The following is a 14,438-nucleotide window of genomic DNA, read 5'->3' on the forward strand; positions in this document are numbered from 1 at the left end:
ATTTTTCTGCACAACCTTGTCTGTAGTGTGTACGCTGTGTATGTGTGTCTTACATGCTTCTCCAGAAGATTAAGGTTCTGCTCATCCTGGTCCATGAGCTGTCGGCAGCTGACCTGTTGAGATGAGAAAAGGAATGATAAGGGAACAATCAGGGAAGGGATGGTTGCTTTAATACTGTATTCCAGTACAGATTTCTGATCTGATTACTTGTAATGTAATATTCACCCACCGAGCACTTTTTTATTAGGAAGACCTGTACAATTGTCTAATCGGCCAATCATGTGGCAGCAGTGCAGTGCACAAAATCATGCAGATATGGACCTGCAGCTGCAGGTAATGTTCACATCAACTATCAGAATGGGGAGAAAATGTGATGTCAGTGATTTTGACTGTGGCATGATTGTTGCTGCCAGACAGGCTGGTAGAGTATTTACATAACTGCTGATCTTCTGGGATTTTCATGCACAACAGTCTCTAGTGTTTGCTCAGAATGGTGCAAGTTCCGCAAATGGAAGAGCCTTGTCGATAAGAGAGGTCAACGGAGAATGGCTAGACTGTTTCAAACTGACAGAAAGGTTATGGTGATTCAGATTACCTCTGAATTGTGATGAGCAGAAAAGCATCACAGAGTGCACAACACATCGAACATTGAGGTGGATGGGCTACAACAGCAGAAGACTACATTGAGTTCTACTTCTGTCAGCCAAGAACAGAAAGCAGAGGCTGCAGTGGACACAGGCTCACCAAAACTGCAAAAACATAGCCTGGTCTGATGTGTCTTGTTTTCTGTTTTTGGTGCCAAAATGGACCCAACCTGCCTTGTGGGGAATGTTTTCTTGGCACACTTTGGGTCTGTTAATACCAATCAATCATCACTTGAATGTCACAGCCTATTCAAGTTTTGTTTCTTACCATGTGCATCCCTTCATAGCCACAATGTACCTACCCACCAACATCTTGTGGAATCCATGCCATGAAGACTTGAGGCTGTTTGGAGAGCAAAGGGAGGCCCTAACCTGTATTAATACTGTGTTCCTAATAAAGTGCTCGGTAAGTGTATAAGGCAGGAAATTACTATATTTCAAATTTCAACAACACATCTTTAAACGCATACAGGAAAACCACTTTTTTTTGCAGTTTTATAAAACGAAATGACATACAGTCCTGTGCAAAAGTTTGGGCGCCCCTGGTCAAATGGCATATTTTGTTGATTTTCTAAGTGAAAATAACATCCTCTACAGGGAACAAACTCAGATATGGCATTTTTGTCCATTTTAGTAAGCAATATCTATTTATTTGCTGAGATTATCATATTGGAAAATGTAAAATAAAAGTGTGCAATCACTTTTGCACAGGCCATCTATTTTTTTTCCTCTGGATGTAAATCTAAATTCAGCAAATGAACAGTGGTTGTGTATTAAAACGTGCAGAAGTGTATTCTTTGTCGAGCAACTTATTTTCACATAGAAAGTCAACAATATAGGTCATTTGGCCAGGGGTGCCCAAACATTTGCACACAAATGTAATCTGCCAGAGCTATGCACACCGGACATGGCACTTTTTTTTTCTTTGTTGTTCGCCACAAACAACAAACACTGAGAAAAACAGTGTAATTCTGTTTTTAACTTCATAATAACAGGACACTGATAAGAAACATATATAAGCTACATTACATAGAGTGAGTGAGTGAGTGAGTGACATACAGAGAGAAAACAGAGAGAGAGAGCCGGTGTGAAAACTCCAGTTGCCACCTTCTGGGTCATTCTGAATTATTGCTACGTTCTACATATTCTGATGTTCTAACTAGAACAACAGCCAGAAACAGCAATGGAGATATTTAATTCAGTTTGATATAGTGCTATAGCCTATAGCTTGCTAAGCTATATTTAATACAGCTTGATAAAACATGCATGTGCGTATGAGTATTTGTACAAAAACGTGAGAAATAATTCAGAGGCCTGTGTAGATTTCATCAGGGTTTTGGTATTTTGGAATCCTGAGCTGAATCTGGGAGCAATTCCTGCAATATTGAGGCCGGTTCAAGGAAACATCTGGGAGAGGTGGGTGACAAGATGGAAAGAAGTTCCGCACACAGACTGTGAAGCTATAAACATGTTTCGAACACGTCTTTATCTTCAGCTCGTCTGGCTTTGACTTCACACATGCTTCGCACAAACACACTAAGAGCTACAGGAAATCATAGAGTCAGTGTCGTTTGTATATTTACAGTTATCGTTATTGAAATACAGCCACTGTCTACTTTATTACACAGTACTTCCTCTCACTATATATACTCAGCATAACATGTTTTTAAACAGGTTCAAGTATAAATCTCAAGTCCAAGAAAGGTGAGACAGTAAAATGCAAATAAAAATGGAAAGCAAGCCTTTTTGTACATCTGTATAGATTTTTATCTGCACTTAAATGTAAATATGATAAGGTTTTACCTTATCAACTGTTTTTTGTAAACATATGTTTGCAAACTGATGCTGGCAGCAGATTCCAAAACACCTTAGCAACCACCTGGGACGCCACAGTAACTACCTAGTAACACCTTTGCAACCACGTAGGATACGATAGCATTGGCTTAGCAACACCTTAGCTACCACCTAGGACACCACAGTAACAACCTAGTAACACCTTTGCAACCACCAAGGATACCATAGCAGTGGCTTAGCAACACCTTAGCAACCATCTGGGATAACAAAACAGCAGCATAGCAACATCATTGCAACCACTTGAGATTCTCTAGCCTAGCAATGTCCTAGAAAAATCTTAGCAACCACCTGGGACAACATAGAAACACCTTTGCAATCACCTGGGATTTCAAAGCGATCTCAAAGAACTTAAAGTTTGTTAATGAACTTTTTTACAAGGACAATACGAGTATTCAAGAGTAATATGAGTTGACAGACGTTTTGTTAGACGGAGAGAATTTTTTTAGACTTACTTTCTGCTGTTCACAATTTGGAGACACATTTTGGGCTAGTTTCTAGTTCTGATCAGTTTTAAGCACGTTTTGTACTGTCCTTTCAGCTGTAGCATGGCATGCTGTTCTTCTACAGCAGGCAAAAACACAGCTACAGCATGTTATTTATGTTTATTCTCACTAGATAACGATTTTATCCTTTGAATTGATGGTCATTTTCCCTTTTTTCCCTGTATGTGACCTGCTGATAAAATTAAAAGATGACAGCAGTTTTATTTCTTGAATTTTGTGGTAATGAACCATTTAAGACCTACGCTGAGACACTTCCACCTTTGCATACTTTTGCATTTTGCACTTTCCTTTGTAGTCCTGTTTCCAAAAAAGTTGAGATGCTGTCCAAAATGTAAATAAAAACAGAATGCATTCGTGCAAATCATGTAAACCATGTATGTATTTGAAAACAGTAGAGAGACAATACATCAAATGTTGAAACTGAGAATTTTTATTATATTTTTGAAAAGTAAATTTCTCAGTTTCAACATTTGATAGGTTGTATTTGTACTATTTTCGATTAAATGTAAGGTTTAAACAATTTGCACATCATTGCATTGTTTTTATTTACACTTTGCACAGCGTCCCAACTTTTTTGGAAATGGGGTTGTACATCCTCATATTCAGTCCAACCTCTACTAATAAAACATGCATCAAATAAATATTTCTACATACTATATTCGTGAATTAGCCCATAAAACGACAACAGCACAAAAAACGAACTTAATGTTTTTGCAGTTTTGGTAAACAATGATATTGAAAAAAATTTTAATAATAAAAAATAAACAGTTTGACCTAAAATACAAGTTATTTGAAGTTTTGATTTCTTCTTGTTTTCAAGTTGTGTCCTTTTTCTGTGCATGGAACACTACTTATGTAAAAGTTCTGCTGGCAGTTTCAGAGCACTTCGCAAACCCCACACATGAACAGGGTCTGTTTTTCGCATTTTTTACGCAGTCTGTATCGTCTGCATCAACACGCCAAAATCAGTCACATCTCCTCTATAATATGATTTAGAATCTGACGAGTTCAGTTCCATTATGTGCTGGAACAGCAATTCTAGAGGCTCATCTGTAGAAAACATCCACTTAGCTCGGTTTTTTTCTTTTTCTGTTTTTTTTTTTTCTTTTCAGATCTACATAGGAAGTACATGACCCACAGCGATAAATTTGGCCTTATGGTTTTGCGCTGTTTCTCTAGACTCAAGCGGTAAAGGCCGCATATCTCTAGCTCACAATACTGAGGAGCAGTGATTCTCCAAAGATAGCATGGCGTTTTGTCTCACTTTAAAAGGCTTAAGCACTTTGTTACGAAAGTGCAGTATGTTGTTTAGAATTGTCATCATAAAAAATATGTCATAATCTTGCCGAGCTTTTGAGTCAAAGTTCTCTCTCCTGCTTCTCCCCCTTCTCTCTTCACTCCAATGAATAAAAACACCCGCCATCTTATCACTCAAACCCTCAGAGGAGCATAAATTTTACGATCCAAATAAAACAGCACATTCAGAACAAAGTGCCAAGCGTTTTATGGGAAGATTCTTCACAATGTTACGTAGTAACTCGTTAAAACGTTACAAGACAGTCAGTTAATGAGATTTAATGAGCTTCAACGGAAAGATGGGCTGCAGAGGGCGAGCATTGGAGTCTTAAAGCGATAGTTTGGCGAGACACAGTTTACAAGGCTACAAGGCTAATTTAGCTAGCAATTAATGGAAGCTAACCAGTTAGCATTCTGTGAACTGCATGAACATAATCCCACACCATGTTGGGATGTTTATAGGATTTGGCAGTATGACTGTATATAAAGGTGTACCCCGGGATTTACCAATGATGCCGGTGTTTAGAAAGGATGACAGTATTTCAAAATTAATGTGTCAAATTTCTATTCCACATCTGAATGGATAACACCTTCCACCCATTTTGCTGCGTGAATGATTATGAGGATTGTCTTAAAAGCTACAAACACCACAGAATATGTTCCGTTTCAGCTTTCACGTGACCCTGTGCGCTCATACATCCTCTAAACGGCTGAAAACAAGGCTATGCTGTGGTGTGGGGGATATTTAGCCGGCTAACTATGCTACTGTTAGCTTAGCCACAACATAAACGCAAACCAAAACTTTCATATATAAAGTCTATTTGACAGACCTTGTTTAAACTTGTTTTAGCTTATGATAGGCTAGCGGGCTACAGTCGCTAATTAGCTAGCTAGCTTACCATTAGCAGTTTGAGGAACTCCAGCTTCATATGAGCAGCAAACTTTAAAGCTAGCTGGCTAGCTTGTTAGTGATCTGTCAAACAGCATCATTCTTTTAGATTCACGGCAACTTTTGAAGCACTTCTTCGGAAAACATCCACCTTTCACTGCTCGATCAAAAACGCGACTCCTAGCTAACTTGTATCTTAGCATCGCGGTTCTGTGGTGACCTTTGATTTCCATTTCCTGACATAGCTAGCCAGTTGTTTGTGATCTGGGAAGAGCCATGTAAGGTCTCTGACATAATGTGCCAGCTAACGTTAGCTGTTTGTACCGAGCTGATCATGTAAGAATTATTGCGTTGACGGTTTATTGCCTTCATTAGCTTTTTAAGGATGAGTACAAAATTAGCTGGTGATGCAGAAAAGCTGCTTTATGTTAGCCGGGCAATCTAGTTTGGTTAGCAGTAGCTTCTAGCCAGTGTAGCTAGCTTAATATAAACGCAGTCCATCAAATTCATGCTACATATAAAAGTTCTTTCTTTTGAAAACAGAAATATTACAGAATTTGCTGGCATGTTGAACAAAGACACAGAGACTGCTTGATGTGAGAAGCTGCAGCAGACTTCAGTAAAAACAAGGATATCCAACACATACAGTATCTTAGCTCTGTTTACAGTTAAATCAGAGCTTCCATTCACTTCTTATTCTCACTGTTTATCACGACAGTGCAGGAAAACTGAAATATAGCCGTTGTAGCTCAGTGTTTGAGCATTATAGTTCACTACTATAACATTCTGTCATTGCTTCTGCAGTAGTTATATGGAGAGGACGTGAGTTTTACCCTGCTAACGCTTAAACCGTAAGTAATCATGACTCTTGTGAAATTTGCCCAATGCTAATTGGTCAGCAAGTGTCCATTTCTTGTTAGCCTTTAGTTCCACTGACAAATAAACCAAACATGCATTGGACAACTGACTACATTTGGGGTAAAGGGAAAAACTGAGTAAACCAGACTTAATAAGCTAAGGATTTCTGGTATGGCATGCTAACTGTTAGCCAATTAGCTCCCCGTTATTTTTTTTTACTGGTTCCTGAAGGGTAAGGGGAAAAAAATCATCTGCCCCCTTGGGGCACGAGCTGCTATGGCTATGCTAATTGTTTGCCACTTTTATTTTATTTTATTTTATTTATTTTTATTTATTTATTTATTTTACCATTTGACCTGGTCCCCAAAGGGCAAGAGAAAAAACAGCTGCCTCCTGCATGTCATAGCTGGTGTAACATACTAGGTCTTAGCCTTTATATATATATATAAAATATAAAATTTTATATAATTTTATACAGTAGTCAGTGAGATCTTTTTTTAGGTTTTTGTGCAATAATTCTTGCTACTTTATAAATAAATAAAGTGCACTTAGACTCAGGAACACACTTTCAATTATTTTTTCCATCTTACCCTTCAGAGCTTCCATATAAACCAGGCCCAATCACTGAACGGGGCTCTTGTAGACACTTGAGAAATATGAAAATGCTACTATGATATGTCGATCTTATCAAGCATTTTGAGATTGAAGTTTCATATGGTTCTTTTTTCTGGAGACATTCATTTCCTTATCTTAAATCACCACTTTGCTTGGGTGATAATTCACCACTTTCTCATTTTCCATTTGCTGGCTGTAGCTTTCCGAACTGTCCTCGCTGTGAGGAATCACATATTAAATCACAGATTTGGAGAGGAATGCTTCTTTAATTGATTCCAGAAGTTCAAATTCGAGAGGACACGCTTCAGAAACGGGGCTCCTGATGGCGTGGGATGGAGAGATTTGAGTCATCTGGGGGAGCTGTATGTGTGTGGAAAATGATTTTTTTTTTTTTGATTGCTTTCTGGACTACTAACTCCAGCCCTGTGCTTCATCTTCATCTACTGAACTCCATCTAGTGCACCCAGTCACTTTACATAACATTTTGTTTATATTTCATTTCATACCATGGCTGCTGGAGTTAGAGCTTGTATCTCTAAAGTCCTGTTTATCTGATGGGGACATTCTTGGTCTACCAGGTATTTTGAGTGGTTGTTAGGAATCCCACTTTCTTCTGTATCTTTCAGTCATTTTATTTGACTTTTAGCCTCCATAAATCCAGTAATTTAGAGGTTAACGAATACACTCATGATATATATGGGTCATTTTATGAAAGAGCGGCCAGGGTATTGAGTCACTAAGAAAACCCTAAGTGATCCTTCTTGGTGCAATGCAAAAGTCAGTAGCTCATTCTCAATTTTGGAAAAAAATGTCATGTTTGAGTCACAGTTAGAATGGTTCAGTTTACCATGTAAGCTGGAATGAGTCCTGTAGAAACATAAAATTTGTGTGATTATTAAAATAATGTTTATTTATTTGAAATATATAAATCTAAACTCAAGTTCTATGTAGAAGCCTGTTTTTTTTTAATTAGTCTGAAAAGTCGGGTGGCCCAACCGGTAAGTCATATGGTGCATTTTCTGATGGGGACATTCTTGGTCTACCAGGTATTTTGGGTGGAATCCCATTTTTTTCTGTATCTTTCAATCATTTTATTTGACTTTTAGCCTCCATAAATCCAGTAATGTAGAGGTTACTGAATACGGTCATGATATATGGATCATTGACGTGAAGTTTATTGCGTCCAAGTTCATTATTTTCCCAAAAAAATAATTTAATAAATACATGACAACAATATCTCTTTTATGTGAAACAACATATAATATAATATATATAATATAAAATTAATTTGAGTTTCTTTTTGTCTCCAAAAGTCTAAAACGGTCAGATTGTGCAACCGTCCAACCATATATATTGATTAAGAAATCATCTAAAAAGGTCATTTAGTTACATAAAATTCTAAATAAAATAGTTTGGCATGATTTTCTGTTTGACAACTTTAAAATAAAAATTATGATGCAAAATAAGGCAACTTTAAAAGTGCTCAAAAATACGGCTTTTATTTTGACATGCTTTTATGAAAGAGGCGCCAGGTATTGCATCATAAAGAAGACCCCAAGTGACCTTTAAGGTGCAATGCCAAGGTCAGCAGCTCTTTCACAATTTTGTAGGAATGTCAAGTTCGAGTCACACTTTAGTTTAGTTTACCCTGTCAGGTGAAATGAGCTCAGGGGAACCATGAAAATGTGTAATTATTATAATAACGTTAATAATTTGAATAATTTAAAATATATAGGTCTAAACTGAAGTTCAAAGACAAAGGTTTCTGGGTATCTAAGTAGAGACCTGTTTAATTTGAAATTAGTCTGAAAAGTCAGGTGGCGCAACCAGTAAGTCATGTTGGGCAACCAGACCAGCCTAGTTTTAATAACTGAAATAGGCAATCAAAAGCTTTGATAACACTCACTACATTTAAGACATAAATGCAAATATATATGCAGATATAAAAAAGCACGTCAGGTCCGTTTTCACAACATTTTTAAAAATTGTCATTTTGAAAACCTTGTCATTCACCATATATCATTTCAAACAGCCTGCCCTCATATGTCCACCCCAAAGCAGTCATAGTTTTTCGAAAAGCACCTCCCACCTTCAAGATACATCATCAGAAGAGGGTTTTCTAAGTGTTTAAACTGGAAAACTATAACTTTATACATCAAATGTGTATGAAGAGGAATGACAATGAAGCTTGACTTTACTTTAATGTTAAGAAATTAAGAAAAATAAAAAGACAGCAAACTAACCAGCATGAGGGAAAGAACCTTGTCTTCATCTTCATCAACCAATGGAATGATCACCACTAGAGAGAGAGAGTAATATGTAAACATTGTTTATTTCAAAATATACAATCCACAGTCCATATGAAAAATAAGCTTCAAAAACAGCCACAAGAACCAGCTCAGATACACAGTCTACTCAGCCAGTTTAGCCCCGCCCATTCATACTGGGGTTCTAAGGCATGTTTAAGCTCTGAGTGCTTCTTGAATGAGGCACAGTACAGGCCAGCCAATCAGAACAGAGCTCATTTACATAACTACATCAGTCTTAAAGGTGCAGTAACAAAAACAGCCTGTTTAATTCTAAGGGATAAAGACGGGCTGGAAAATGAATTGTGACTATTTTTGGTGCATATATCCACACAAATAATAATTATAAATGGACCTCAGAGGCAAAAAAATAAAATACACTAAAATTGTAAGATATGGACCCTTTAACTTGTCCACTTTATTAGAAACTGCTTCTTTGTGCTTCCTCTGGCTGTCCACCTGCCACTATATAGGTGCACCATTACAGACTGTAGCCTATCTGGTGCTGCACTGTTGATCAGCCTCCCTCTGCCCCAAGTCTGACCACAGGACCTCTGTTGGCCAGATATCGTTAGGGTGGTGGGTCATTCTCAGCACAGTGGTGGCACTGACCGTGGATGATGGCAAACGCAAACTCAAAATCAACAGCAAGGCGGAGCTACAAAGGAGGGGTCAGCGAGTGTACAGTACAACAGAACTCCCACACAGTCCCACCCACACACACACACAAAGGGGCTGCTTCACGCTCCGGCAGTGTGAGCTCCATTGTTACTGTGGTAAAAATAGGGATCAGAGCGTGAAGCTGCACATCCACAGTCACCATGGGAACGAGGGAAGGAGAGAGAGAGAGAGAGAAGTTTGAGTTAAAGTTAGGAAAAAGTGGGCTAAACTAACTTTCTCTCTCTCTCTCTCCCTATGTCTCTCTCTGTTTCTCTCTCTCCATCTCTTTCACTTTATCTCTTTTTTCCTCTCTATCGTTCTCTTCCTTTTTCTTTCTCTCCCTCTCACTTCTTCTCTCACTCCTCCTCATTCTTTCATTTTCTATTTACCTCTCTCCTTTTTTCTTTTTTCTTTACTTTCTCTTTTCTTCTCTCTCTCTCTCTCGTTTCTCTTCATCTCTCTCTTAAATTCTCATTTTCTCTCTCATTTCTCTTCTCTCTCTCACTCTCTTGTTTCTCTCTCTCATTTTCTCTTCTTCTTACTCTTTTGTTTCTCTCTTTCTCATTTCTCTTCTCGCTCTCACTTTCTCTTGTTTTTCTCTCTCATTTCTCTTCTCGCTCTCACTTTCTCTTGTTTTTCTCATTTCTCTCCTTCTCACTCTCTTTCTCTTGTTTCTTCTCTCTCATTTCTCTTCTTCTCACACTCACTTTCTCTTCTTTTTTCTCTCATTCCCATGTTTCTCTCTTTCACTGAGTCTCTCATTTTCTCTTTACTTTCACTTTACTTCTCTCCTTTCTCCCTTTTTCTTTCTTTCTCTCTCTCCTCCACTCTCTCTGTCTCATTATGTCTTCTCTATTGCTTCTCTCCCTCTATTTCTCTCCTCCACCTTCTCTCTCTCTCACCTCGTTTGTCTGGTGGGAGAGGTGCTGCGAGGCTGCTTCTCTGTTTCTCCTGCAGTTCTGTAGATGGCAAACCGGCGCAAACCACCCTCTTCTTCTGCACCAGCAACTCCCTGAGAGAGAGAGACAGAGAGAGAGAGAGAGAGAGAGAGAGAGAGACAAAGAGAGCAAGAGAGACACAGAGAGAGAGAGAGAGAGAGAGAGAGAGACAGAGACACAGAGAGAGAGAGAGAGAGAGAGACAAAGAGAGCAAAAGAGACACAGAGAAAGAGAGAGAGAGAGAGAGAGAGAGACAGAGAGAGAGAGAGAGAGAGAGAGAGAGAGAGAGAGAGAGAATAGGAGAGAAAGTGTACATTATTAATTATTAGAAATTATTCTTTTTGTTCTTCTATTTGTATTTTAATTTTTTTCTAAGCTTAAATTTATTATTAATTGTTAACTGCTTTGGCAAAAATGTATCTTGTATGACGTGCGCCAGTGAAACACTCTTAACTGACTCCTGACTTGACTGGGACTCACTCCGAATTGACTCATGACTCGACTTGGACTCACTCTTAATTGATTCATGACTTGACTTGGAATCACTCCTAATTGATTCATGACGACTTGGACTCACTCTTAACTGACTCATGACTCAACTTGGACTCACTCTTAATTGACTCACTCACTCTTAACTGACTCCTCACTCGACTTGTACTCACTCTTAACTGACTCCTGACTTTACTTGGACTCACTCTTAATTGACTCATCACTTGACTTGGACTCACTCTTAAATGACTCATGACTCGACTTGGACTCACTCTTAATTGACTCATGACTCGACTTGGACTCACTCCTAATTGACTCATGACTCGATTTGGACTCACTCTTAATTGACTCATGACTCGACTTGGGTTCACTCTTAAATGACTCCTGACTTTACTTGGACTGACTCTTAACTGACCCATGACTCGACTTGCACTCCCTCTTAAATGACTCCTGACTCGACTTGGACTCATGCAACATCATTGGACAGCCGCCCGCGCTCGGAGGAAAGCGCCAACCGCCAGTTCTGTTACATCAGCTAACAGACGCCTGTGCTGACTAGCATCGCGCTGAGTGATGGGGTAGGGAGGGGCCATCCTACCCACCCAGACAGCGAGGCCAATTGTGCTCACTTGGACTTCCAGCCACGGACGGCTGTGGCATCACCAGGAATTGATCTCACGACTCGACTTGGACTCACTCTTAAATGATTTATGACTCGACTTGGATTTACTCTTACATGACTCGTGACTCGACTTGGACTCACTCTCAACTGACTCATGACTCGACTTGGACTCACTCTTAAGCGACTCATGACTCAACTTGGACTCACTGTTCCATGACACGTGACTCAACTTGGATTCACTCTTAACTGACCCACGACTCGACTTGGACTTTTAAATGATTTGTGACTCGACTTGGACTCATTCTTAAGTGGCTCACGACTCAACTCGGATGCGCTCTTAACAGACTTGTGACTTGACTCAGACTCACTTATTTTTATCTATCTGTCTGTCTGTCTATCTATCCTACAGTGTTCATATCTTCCTACAGTGTTGTTCTTTGACAGCCACCTCTGCTGTAAAACCCAGATTCTTTCCTTCTTTTCCTTCACAGCTCCTGACGCTGACCGCTCCATGGGTTCAAATCTGCGTCCTCCTTCTTTAATGGGGGCCATTTTCCTCACTACGGCTCTTGCGCCCACGCCGGAGCGAGGTGTGTGTGTGTGCGGGGGCTGTGTAAAATAAAGCGGGTGCGGATCAGAGGAATGTTTGGAGAGGGCTGCGGGGGCTCTTCTCGGGGGGATTTTCACAGGGCATTTTTCTCCTTTTTCCGCTCTTTTTTCAGCTCATTCTTTTGATGTTGTATAAAGGTCTGATCTGTCTGATCTCCGAATCAAAGACGCGAGCAGACTGGGGATGACCTGAACAGACTAGGCCTGACCGAAACGGGCTGCATCAAACAGATGCTCTGGATGTGGCGATGAAAGAGAAGGGGTTTGGCGAGGAGATAATGTTTGTGGCAGAAGACAGCAGGTCGTAAATGGCTACAGCGTTTGCATCTGCAACACAATTTCTGAGGTTTTAGGAAATGTATTTGTTTTAAGATGATTTAAATGCACCACTAACCCTACTTATGAACAAACTGGAGCAACGTTGGAGTGATTGGATCACAAGGTGTCTTAAAGTCACTGATTACACTAGTACTTTGCGTTATTCACTTATGATTGGCTCGACCAAGACATTCTAATGCCAGGTGTGAATTAGGGCTGGACCCGAATATTCAACTGCTCCGAGATTTGTTCGTTGGGTTGGTATTCACCTTTTAATTTTGGGATTTGGATATTCTTCTTTTGGCCAAATGTAGACTATCAATAAAGGCGAACAGCAAACTACTGTAACGTTTGGGGTTCTTGGAAGAAACTTAGATGACTCAAGGTTTTGTTCCAGATCTCAGCGTTATTTTTAACTGAAAATAGCGCCAAACATGGCAAGAACAAGCACAGCCTCTCCAGTGCTAACAGCTAAAAACACATCCCTCTGTTCTACTCCGGAAAACCCACCACTCCAGCCGTATTCAGGCTCTTCAACACAAAAGTCATTGTACGATTTAACCTAAAACAGCCCTGCATAAACATTTCTCTTCTTTAACAAAAACTAAAATACTTATAACGTGGTGTGGCAATGCCACAATATATTTTGTCAGCACATTATCTGTGAAGGCTGGTTAATCCATGTATGCACTATGCTGTTACCCCCTAGCCTGCTACTAAGTTAGGCTAGCGGGTCAGATAGATGGAGTGAAGCCACATTGTGAGTGCTGAAGTGTTTTTTTTTGGGTGGGGGGTTCCCCAATTTTCTGCCCAATTTAGTCATATCCAATTCCACCCACTAGTTAGTTAGGACCCCCCAGTCACACAATACCACCAGCTCTAGGAGGGTGAAGGCTAGCACAAGCTTCCTCCAAGACCAGTGAAGCAGCACTGCATCTTTTTCGAACTGCCACTCATGCAACGTCACCGGACAGCCGGGCATCCTACCCACCCAGAGAGCGAGGCCAATTGTGCTCAGTTAGACTCCCAGCCACGGACGGCTGTGGCATCACCAGGAATCAATCTCGCGATCTCCTGATGATAGGACCAACGCTTAGACGGTTGCACCATAGTGCCGAAGCACTCTGTGAGGAAAGCAGCTAGCCTGGAGATTCGATTTTGCAGTGGAGGAAATCGTGGATATTCTTTCAAGACGGGTGTCAGGTGCAGATTTACTGAACAGCTTTCTCAGCCCCATCAGCCCTCCCTTCAGAAGGGCAAAGCTGTGAATATTTGCTGTTGATGACCAAAAAATGGTATTTGGGACAGCCTTGGTGTAACTGGGTGAATGCCAGGTGTGAATGAATTTAACATTGCTTTGGTTGTACTTGCCAGACATACTGATCTATTAAGTTAGCCAGTTAGCTTCCTTTGTGTCCTCTATACTGAAGGTGTTTCTATAATGAAAGACTTGTTATTTGAAGCCGTGTCGAATTGGACTCGCACCATAGAGACTTGAGACTCACATTCCAGAGCCTCAAGACTCAACTTAGATTCGCACCGCATAGACTAGAGACTCGATTCAGACTCGCACCCGATAGACTGGAGCGGTCATCACCAACCCTCTTCCTGGAGATCTACTTTCTACTGCAGAGTTTTGTTCCAACCTGTAACTAATATGCGCCCCCACATTACGCAACACTATTACATCTGATCCAGCCAATCAAGGACTTAGAAGTTTATTAGCTTGATATGGCTGTGGTTCAAACTACACTCCCAGAGACTTGACACTCACTCTAGAGACTCAAGACTCAACTCAGACTTGTCCCGAAGAGACTTGAGACTCGACTCAGATGTG

At 40.1% G+C, this 14,438-nt stretch overlaps 1 protein-coding gene across 5 annotated transcripts in view; it reads right to left on the reverse strand.

Moving 5' to 3' along the window:
• The window catches only part of LOC118802288 (cGMP-dependent 3',5'-cyclic phosphodiesterase), a 259,355-nt gene that overhangs the window by 65,038 nt on the left and 179,879 nt on the right, over positions 1-14,438 (reverse strand). For all 5 annotated transcript variants that reach the window (XM_036562782.1, XM_036562785.1, XM_036562781.1 and 2 more), the window contains 3 exons: positions 10,528-10,637; positions 8,903-8,958; positions 54-113 (listed from right to left, as the gene is read on the reverse strand). In XM_036562782.1, the coding sequence (XP_036418675.1) occupies positions 54-113; positions 8,903-8,958; positions 10,528-10,637 (226 nt within the window). The remainder of the gene's footprint in view (positions 1-53; positions 114-8,902; positions 8,959-10,527; positions 10,638-14,438) is intronic.

This window comes from Colossoma macropomum, unplaced genomic scaffold (genome assembly GCF_904425465.1).
Source record: "Colossoma macropomum unplaced genomic scaffold, Colossoma_macropomum, whole genome shotgun sequence".
Lineage (NCBI taxonomy): Eukaryota > Metazoa > Chordata > Actinopteri > Characiformes > Serrasalmidae > Colossoma > Colossoma macropomum.